Source organism: Lampetra fluviatilis, chromosome 4, assembly GCF_964198595.1.
Source record: "Lampetra fluviatilis chromosome 4, kcLamFluv1.1, whole genome shotgun sequence".
Lineage (NCBI taxonomy): Eukaryota > Metazoa > Chordata > Hyperoartia > Petromyzontiformes > Petromyzontidae > Lampetra > Lampetra fluviatilis.
The window spans coordinates 1,922,512-1,933,053 of NC_136278.1; the positions used below are offsets into that span (position 1 = coordinate 1,922,512).

At 47.9% G+C, this 10,542-nt stretch overlaps 1 protein-coding gene across 1 annotated transcript in view; it reads right to left on the reverse strand.

Moving 5' to 3' along the window:
• LOC144931467 (carboxypeptidase Z-like) overlaps positions 1-7,459 on the reverse strand; it is a 29,236-nt gene extending 21,777 nt beyond the window's left edge. Inside the window, exons 1-3 of the mRNA XM_078855308.1 lie at positions 7,109-7,459; positions 6,683-6,850; positions 876-971 (exon numbers count right to left, since the gene is read on the reverse strand). Of these exons, the coding sequence (XP_078711434.1) occupies positions 876-971; positions 6,683-6,785 (199 nt within the window). The 5' untranslated portion in view covers positions 6,786-6,850; positions 7,109-7,459. The remainder of the gene's footprint in view (positions 1-875; positions 972-6,682; positions 6,851-7,108) is intronic.
• Between the last annotated feature and the right edge of the window lie 3,083 nt (positions 7,460-10,542).

Genomic DNA, 10,542 nt, shown 5'->3' on the forward strand with positions numbered 1-10,542 from the left:
CATTTCTCTCTCCTTCCGTGAGTGCGCACAGAGCTTGATTTGTTACTGCTAGGCTGGCTTGGAGGAGAAGTTATTGGCATAAGGCACTACCACTTGAGTTCAAGGTCTATACGCCTGCCCGTAATAATCCTACATTATTGTGGCCTGTGTTGCTGGATGAGGACAAAAATAATTGTCACGAGGACAACATCATGCGTGGCCACAATGGCACTCTTGAGCGTGCATGACAACAATAATAATTTTCGATTTAATGCTTTCGTGACTGCAGGGATTCATCTTCTTGGTTCTTTCGGTAAAGTCACGTAGAAGTGACTTTACCGAAAGAACCAAGAAGAACAATAATAATACCGTGTCGGTTATGGGAGTTGTTTGACCATACTTCACCACGCGAATCAGTGCAGGTCGGTGGAAGGAGGGACCAAGACTGGTTCCGATATCAATCGCCGGCTGTGGCCGGGACTCAAACTCGAACTCGCCAGGTTTAATAGCGCGGACAGCCGACCACTGTGCCACCGTTTCCCCCACCCATACACGGGGCTTTACTTCAGCCGTGTCTGTCCTGCTAGGTACGCGACACACCACATCTAATACAGTCGTAGCCTTGGCTACTTGTAACGTGTCTACTCCAATCGTAATTACCAGCGGCCCGGAAAATATTCAGTGAAAAACGAACACTGAAATGTAGGTGAAGGGTAAAGCATATATTTATCTGTAACGCTCGTATCACCGGGGAGACAAAGGCGGCCGGGCATGACCCACAGTGCTGAACACAGCGGTTAGTCCCATTGCGTACTGCGCCGACCTTAATAGGTGCTCGCCGACACGCGCTCCGACGGTGCGTGTGGGTGGCGAGTGCATGCCGGGTTTAACCTCACCAGGCTCGGGTCCCTCTTCGTAATATCTGTCCACGTGGTCGTATGGATCTCGGCTGCGCTCGACATCCGGGTAGTAGTTTTCAGGTGGACAATCGCCTGTCCATCATCATCATCAACAACATTAACAACATCGTCATTATCAGCAGCAGTATCATCATCGTCATCAGCAACACTCAGATATTTGGGGGTAGGAACGAAGCATCAGGTCACGGATTAATATCGATCATACGATCGCTTGTGTTGTAATGGGTTTCTTTATTGGGGGAGACGCAATCGCCTTTCAGGCTGCGGCATGTATACCGTGCAGGGGAAATTTCGAATTTGCGCGGGGAACTACAGGAGGTACGTTGTGGCGACAAAACGCAGTTATTCAACATGAAACGGGAGCCGTACTAACGCCACACCAAAGCACTGCTACAGTAGAAAGTGTTGTATGTAATGGGTTCACATCACAGCAGTAGATTGATCATGGCTAGTGATGATGATGATGGCGACGTGGCTAAATTAGTGGTACGATAAAAATATAAACAAATTATTTGGTGATGCTGCTGCTGCTACGTTGGCGGTGATGCATAAGCACAAATAACCGCAACAGAAACTCAGCATATTCTTTGGGTCTTTCGGCAAAGTCACATAAATAGGTTCAGAGAAAAAAATAATAATAAAAACTACGACGTTTCGATCGCTTGTGTTGCGATCGAAACGTCGTAGTTATTTTGTTATTTTCTTTGAACCTATCTACGTGACTTTACCGAAAGACCCAAAGAATATGAATTCCTGCAGTCACGAAAGATTTAAGTCAAGATAACAACTCAGCATATTCGTCAAAAACAGTGACCTTCAAAGGACAAAATATACATACACTCAAGTGTTGAATTTCATATTGAATTTCAACTATCACTGCTGGCAGAACACCGAATTCTGTCCATCTGCATTGCCCGGTTGTTATATCATAGACTTGTTGACGGATGTCCTTCATTGAAATTCAACATTTTTCTTGATTATTTATGGTATTTTCTGTTTTCCTCGTCAGGTCACAGTGTTATTGACGAATGTGTCAAGTTGTTGTTTTTTTGTGCTTGTGCACCACCGCCAACATAGCAGCAGCAGCAGCAGCAGCAAAGTAACTTGCTTAGTTCCCGACCAATTGAACTGTGGTCGTCCAAAAATCGAGCAAACGTCACCAGAACAACGGGAGGGCAGCGGTGAGACATAGACAACTGTAGACCGGTTTCACCAGAATTAAGACTCATCAGTGCGGTATGGTCACCGATGTCCACGGCTGCCGAGTCTGCCTCTGAGATCCTGTCCAGAGGAGCCCCCCTTCTCCTCCCCTCTAGCCACTTCAACATCACGGGTACCCCATCGGCACTTGCCCACATGGCAACAATTGAAATGTGTGAATGACGAGAAGACCCCGTGACAGCGGGGACATTGCGCGAGACAAAGAGCTTCCCTACCGGCAGTGCACGTGTTCGATGAACCTCGTTGCTTTCTTGACCTGCAAACTCATGTTTCTGAAAACGATGGGTTTTCTCGTCACAGACGGACTTGGGTATTATCAAGACTCATCCTGGCCACCACCAGCATCCTCTGATGTTTAGGAGAATCTTCCCCTGGGTCGCCGATCTCTGGTGGATGCCACTCCAATAAACGCCGGTCCTGGTAACCCGCGTACCGTACCTCTCCTCCTCCTCCTCCAGCCCCCTAAACATGTGCGTCGTCTCGAGTTACATGTGCTTTCACTAATCGCGAGCTCGCTCTGGAATTCCACGATGTCTTGTGAACATTATATATCTCAATTTAAACAGGCACAAAAAAAATCGCCAGACTGTTTTCGTTTAGATGATGCGTTCCCTGTTTGCCTTCTAACCGTTCCCACCACTTTCCCTGCACGTTCTGGGTGGCGACGGCTCAGAGGCCGTTTATCCAGCAGTGGATTAAGCATGCCTCATTACAGCTGGTTTTTATTTGTTTCGAGGCAGCTGTTAAGGTTGTTCATCTTCCAGGGCCGGATCATGGTCCCGTGAGGCCCCTAGGCACATGTCTTTTGGAGACCCCCCCCCCCCCCGCTTTTCTATATTGGTGTCTTTCTTGCCTTCCTCCTCGCAAAATCATCCACGAGATCGTCAACATCTCGCTGTCTGACAAAGTCTGACTCTATTGACATGAGTTACAATGAGCTGAGACGTGTTAGGCAACATGCTTCTCCACAGCTCGTTTTTATTCTGCCTAAAAGGGAAAATGTCCGCTCACCCTGGCAGTTTGTCACTGGCAAAGTTAGAAACATCCGAATTGCCACGAACACATTGGGGAACACTGACTGCAGATTAAGTGCCTGCAACGTCTCAAGCAATTTAGTTGGGCACTTCTCACCCTCACAGTCAGACATGACAGACTTGAATTGGATGAGTTAATTGGCAAAGTTCATTTCCAGGTCTGATGGATATGCAGCAGAGAGCGCATTTACCTTTTCCACTATGACATCACTGTTAGACACCTGATGTGACAAACAGAACTCCAAAAGAGACTGGTCAAACGCTTGTAAGCATCCAAGCGATGTTCAAGGCATGCCACTAGCTTATCAATGACCTCATAAAATGTTTCTTATTTTGAACTTCTCCCTCCCCTCAAGTGTCACACCTGGCTCTGAGCTCTCATCTGTAAATGTTTTGTGTTTCCTCTTTCGCTGAAGATCGTGCTTAGATGACTGAGATACGCCTGTCACATTTTAGGCTGCCCTTTCAAAAGCCTCAAACTGGTCTCGCTGTCCCGCCACAAAATCCCTCAACAAAGGCAAAAGCTGTGCTGCTACAGAGATGTCAATGTCACTTGTCTGTAGGTGCATGCTTGTCGCGTGGAACCGGTCAAGTATGACGTCCCAGAAATGTGTCATGAACACCATCTCTTAGGTGTCCAATTTAGCACATAGTCCAGCGACCTCAATTCGAGTATCTCTTTTCTCATTATCATCATTGCACACACCACCGAAGGCCTCTCTAATATGGGTGTCATTTCTCCATGGTGCCTTGGTTGACTCTGCCTGAGCACTCCACCGAGTACTGGACAGCGATTTTAATGTCAGTCTGACATCTGTCTTCCGAAAGACTTTCCCCCATCTGTGTGTGGATGAAGAGCAAAATGTGCACAGTGACTGTAACATGTTAAACTCGTCAGCCTCTGGGCTACTCCTGTCTAAGGTGTTAACACCAACTAAGTTTAGTGCTACAAAAGTGTTGCGCAAGGCACAGACTCGATCAGAGGGGTTTTTTTGTTTCAGGTGAGCCTGTAGCCCATTGCATTTTCCTGACATGTTGCTTGCATTGTCATATGACTGCCTCTACAGTTTGAGAGGTCCAACCCAAGGCCCTCCACCATCAAAGAAAGTCACACAGTCTGCTAAAGGTTTACCAGTGCGGCTCTCGATTGGCTCAAAGCGCAGGAATCGCTCCACCACTCTCCCGCTGCTGTTAACAACCCGGAATATGAACGTCAATTGGTCCACATGTGACAGGTCTGGGGTGGAGTCAACAATTAGTGAAAAATATCTGACATGCCAAATCTCATCTGCTATTGTTTCGCGAGGTTTCTGACCCATTAGCTCAATGAGTTCTTCACACATTGCCGATAACAAATCAGTGACGATTATCTGAACCGGTCCTGATGCCTCCCCTAAGTCGACTCGGTTCAAATGAGTACCTGGTGTGGTGTCTAAATATCGACACTAGGGAGACAAAGGCGTTCGGGTGTGGTCATGGCCACCCATCCACCTCATGTACCGTTCCAGCCTTCATAGGTGCTATTCGCTAACAGCACTTGCCCCAACAGTATGTTAAGGCTATTTGGGGGGATCGTTGTCTTCATGTGCCCCGAAAACCTGTTAGTAATAGTCTAAGCCACTCAGAGCAAAAAGCAGTCCGCCTAACTTGACTTCATCATCTTGCGACGGGGCTACTGATCTTCATCAAATGTGTTTCGTGCACTCTCGAGACCCCCCCCCCCCACGTCTTTGCGATGTTGCAGTTATTTAAAAAGAAAAATCTCCATCGAAGCTTTTGGTCTCTGTCGAAGTTTTTTTTTTGGCCGCTTAACGGTAAAACCCCTTGATTTATGGAACGAGGGCTAATGCTGTGGCGTGCCAACGCCTGGGTGCATAAATCTAAACCACATGGCACCAGCAAGAGGAGAAAACCTCGGGCGATCTTGGCCAGGCAGCGGCGCTGCGCTCGAAGCGCATGGCCCACGTGATACAGCAGCCCCTTTGTCAATCCGCTGCTGGACGAGGACCTCCCTAAACGCCTTGCGCATCGTGGGGGATATTTGACCATACTTCGCCACGATTGTCAGTGCGGATTGGGGAAGGCGGGGGAGGGGGGAGGGTGCGGGTCAAGAATGGATTTTCAACTCCAAAACACGGCCCGATTTATATACAGTATGTAACAGATAACCATATACATCTTAATATATATCTGTCGCTGCGCATTAAAAATATTAAGTTATGATCCACGCATTCATGATTAGCAGCATTGGATTCGGGACAAGCAACCCTCTTTATCGGTTTCAACATACAGTGTCTCATCAGCCGAAGAGTCGAGCTTGCACGAGTCGCGACTGGCTATCGGCATGGACCCTCTGTTTAAGATGTGGGTCCCAGTTGGACACAAAATCATACAATACACAACACGCCCTCTCCCGAGGCATGTAACAAACTTTACGATTCGATTACAAATAGATATTTTACTGTTTTTTTGCCGTCTCGTTTGTATCGTTCATCGTTTTTGTTCCTTTGCATAGTTTTGATAGACTAAATCAAATATCCGCATATCATCTGCAAATTATTACTTGCATCAATATAGTCCTTTTTTTACTCATATATGTTTACATTAAATTAACACGCGCAACATTCAGCGTGTAGCGACCGATTATTCGTGGCAAAGAAAAAGTTATAAACTAACAAGAATAAAATCATTGCCGTTCATCCGCGACGCGTATCCGACGTGTATAGTTTCAAGATGTATGCGCAGTATCTTGACCGAACATAATCGATTTTTATCGATTAATCGATTAGTGGGCACGCGTTGAGAGGTCACGCGCGTGCAGTGATAAACAGACGATTACAACGACGACGACGACGATGAAGTTTGCCCTGACACAAGCAACGACCCTACAGACGTACTATGTTGAACTTCTTTCGCACCGTACGTAACCAACCGTGCTAATTGGAGGTGCGGGGGAAGGACAACAAACTAAAGAAGGCGAGCATCATCATGTCTTGAGACTACTAAGAGGCAATTATGAGCTTGTTTTTGTCTTGACACAAGCAGCAAGTTAATTTCTCGTGAAAGATGATGGTGTATTGAGATGAGCAGCAAAGTTAGAGACGCATTCGATTATATTCTTGCGAACGATGGCAATGTACTCAGGAGCTAGATGCCAATGTTGGTGTCAGCTGGCGACGACGAGAGGGCTTCGGGAGAAAGTTCGTGTCGTTTTATTATTGCGCCTCCTTCGTTGACGCAACGCAGATGACATTTGTTTCCTACGTGGTTCATAGTTTGGGTTTCATGGCCACAATCGCACAACTGTGGCTTGTCTTTAATGTTCCATTCATGAAGGAAGTGTGCGCATCTGCCTGGTGATGTTCTGATGCGACCGGTGCTCACACCGCGCGCGTCTTCGGTGATGCATGTGATGTAATGAATTATTGATGAAAGTAGCAAGTAAAATTCACAGTGCAGATCATGATGGCAATGCTGATGAAGATTAAAACGATGATGACCATTCTCATTATCATCCTCGCGCCTCACCATAAGAGTCGCGCGATCGGGGGTCACAATCCTGACCCTGAGTAGCCCTGGGCACCACCAGCACCACCGCCAGGATCAGTCGCTGCAGCATCCGGATTTCCATGGTCACCTCAACTCTGTTTGCTACTCACCCGGAACCTCGCTCGCCAATCCTCGCGGAACCGACGGCTGAGAGGTGCGGGAAAAAATGCGATCAATGAATGAGCGTCAAGACATGAGCGGCAAGGGAACTCGACTTCGCTTCCTGCACAGCGGACATCAGCGCCACAAGTTAGCAGCAGTATCGTAACCAGCATCAGCAGCACGCTCTGTGTGTGTGTGTGCGCTGCACAATGCAGCGCAAATAGAATCACTCATAAACCACGTGGCTCGCTATGTGGGTTAAGAACGCAGGTTTTTTGTGACCACGTGTCCAATTGGACTCACAATGATGACACGTCGGCGATCCGGCGCTCGCTCGTTAGCCCTGTAGCGATTCCATTCCCCTCCACTCCTCTGCCGCCCTCTCTCTCTCTGTCTGTGTCTGTCTGTTTCCCCTTCGCATTACCACCCCACCCTTCCCCGCGACCTCCTCTTCCCTCTCCTCCTCCTTCCCAGCACCCATCCACAGACCTCAAATCCAACCAAGCCAACCCCCTATGCGGCCCCTGGCAATACCCGACGCCACCCAGGGGTGGTTGAGCCTTGCACGCAATGCACCGTGGATGAGGAGGGAGAGGGCACAAGGGGAGAGAGAGAGGGGTGGGGGGCGTTGATAGGGTGGAGGAGACGGCAGGGGGAGGGAGCCATCGAGCGTGTTTGGGGTTTGGACTTTTAAAAAAATTCCCGGCCATGTGCGCGCAATGAGGAGACTGTGGAGCATGTGACATGTATGTCTGAATGTCTGTATGTATGTTGAACTTCTTTCGCACCGCGCGTAGCCGACCTTGCGCTAATCGGAGGTGGGTCGTTAGCCCGTGGCGTTGAATGGAGCTGCGCGGGGCTCAACGCGCGAGACGTTCGGGAGCTGTGGTTTGTCCACTGCTGGATGAAGGCATCCGCCCCCACCCTCTCTTGCCCGTGCCGCCGCCATCCCTAGCGGTCCTGCGATGACACCGATCCGTGTTCTGGCACACGAACTCATTTCCACGTGCGCAGGATAGCCATGGGTCTTCGTTTTCTCAATAGTTGTATGTAGGTAGGTGGCTCCGTCGTTATGATCCACATCCATACCGCGAAATACTGGATGTGGTGTGCAGGGCCTCCATTCAGATTCGGATACAATTAAACCCTGGAGTATTTATTGACTCGTTATCGGTAGAAGACTTTGACTATCATTTTTTTCTCTCCCGGTTAAGCATCACACCCTATGAGAGGCGTATTTCTCGGTTAACTAACGATGTCAATCGTATAGGTCTACAATATGCCTTACGAGACTTAATGCATTTTTCGAGAACCTTGGCCTTTGAATTCAGTTTTTGCTGGCCAACATTCGGATTTTTCTCTCGTTTTAGGCAGACTCAGCTATATTTTTCTTGCCAAATTCCAGCTGTACAACAGCCATTCTGGAAAAAAATCTGGAGCAATGTATTTGACACCAGTTGCTCAGTAATGATCTTCTGTGTGTATATACATATATAAAATAAAGACAAAGATCCACCGCATAACTCGTCTCTCAAAATCATATCCTCCGATTCCCTTGGCAAATATAAAAGTCCCTATGGATAGGTCCTGCTTCATCAGTTGCAAAACAGAGACTGGATCCCACTTCACAAATGATTTGGAGCCGGGTTTTCTGCTGCAAAAAAACGCGTAGGGTGCACGCCATGTGAATGACACACGGTGCTGGTGTATGATTGACGTTCAGAGCGAACGTTGAAGAGCAATGACAGTACGGCTGTATATACATTATGCATCTTAGCGCGTTCGTGCGATGTAGACAACGGAATTCCTTTAAGTTGCATTGTAAATTTAAAAAAATAATCAGATCGGCAAAGTCTATTCAATCCCTCTCTCTCCGCTGCATATGATCTTGTGAGGGGTTGGACTCATGCCCAAAACAACTGACAGAGGAGCGGCGAATTATACAAGCCGAGGAGCTCGGCTCCCACGAGCCCGCTGTGGTCTCTACGCTAAAGGTAAAGCCCTGGCATGCAGGGGAGTCCAGAGGAGGGGTGCGGAGCCCGGGGGAAAATCCCACTGTGTGTGTGCCCCCCCCCAACCCCACCACTCCTGGCGACCCGGGTTCGATTCCCGCTCACGGCCATCACCGGCGACGTTTATCTGAACCGGTCCTGGGCCTCCCCTAGGTCGACTTAGCCTCAAATAAGTACCTGGTGCGGTGTAAACATCGCCATTGGGGAGACGAAGGCGGCCTGGCGTGGTGTTGTCCACCCACCCCTCGTCTGCCGTGCCGGACTTCATAGGTGCTCGCTAACAGCACTTGCCCCTACAATCTGTCAAGGCTATACGGGGGATCTTTGTCTTTGTTTGCCCCGACGCCTTCCAACTAAACCAGAAATATTACATCTGACACCGTGACGTCGAACGCAGCCACCCCCCCCCCCAAAGCGCGGGGCCCGGGGCGATCGCCCCGAGTCGCCGTGCCCTATGCATGGACGGCTCTGCTGGGGTGTTATTGCTCACGCTGCTGCTGGCGGGAAGGGCATCGACCTCTCCCATCCAGGGCCCTCCTCTAGAGATCGTGGCTCTCAACTCACTGAGCACTCCCAAGCATCGGGAGATGTTCACGGACGACCACGCTGCACCAAATATGACATAGATTTAAAAACTGTGAAAAACGCGCTTTTTATTATTAACAATAATTATTATAATTTGACACCACAAAGCCATTAAAACGAGTAGCTTCCTTTTGTATTGACTAATCTAAATAGCTGCGCAAAGGGCACTAACAAAAAATGTGATGACTTGTGAAAACCAAAAAATCGCATCTGCAACAGCGTCGCGGGAACGCTTCACACGGCCTTGCCGAGTTGATGTTGATAACCACTTCCCTGGGCTGCACAGAGCTCCTGTTAGAGGAGCTCTGTGCGGTGTTAGGCCTACTCTTCCGCGATGGCCAGACGTCTTGGCAGAGGTGGGAGCGCCCACACTTTAGCCCACCAAACATTTATACTGCAGGGTGGACGGAGGAGCCCGAATTCAGTTTCCCGATGTTGAGATGAACCAGAGTAGGTGGAGGAAACCAGCCATGCACATGGACTAGGGCTGAAGGATTAATCGATTTCAAATCGAAATCGCAATTTGAAACAATGCGATTAGCAAATCGCAAAGGCTGCGATTTTTTGCGATTTGAAAAGCCCTATTACTTTCTTATTGGAATAGTTTTATTTTGTATTATTATTATTACAACTCTATTTATTTAACTTAACAATTGTTATATGTTTGATTGTTCTATTTCAATTAAAACATTTAATAAAAACATGTGGGAAGCAATTCATATCTTTTAAGTTCTCATCCTTGCATTATAATATATAGAGCAGTTCATATTTTGATAGTATTATGTGGTAATGCTCAATCACACGTTTTAAATCTGTTACACAGTGAATATTGAACTGAAGCTTGACTTTAAAAAGTTTAATCGCAAATCAAATCACAATATCTCAGAAAAATCGCAATTAGATATTTCCCCAAATCGTTCAGCCCGAATATAGACTACATACAACGTGGGGCAATACTCAAAGCTCCACACAGATAGATTCAAGAATCAATTGCTGCACCGCGATCTCCTGGACGAGCTCGCAGCCCAAGCCTGCCACGTAACATCTGTAATCATTTCCCCAGGCAGTCTGCCATTCAAATATTAAAACCACACCCGGACGCCGTTTGGTTTCTGAGATGCGGCGAGACCGGCCGCATGT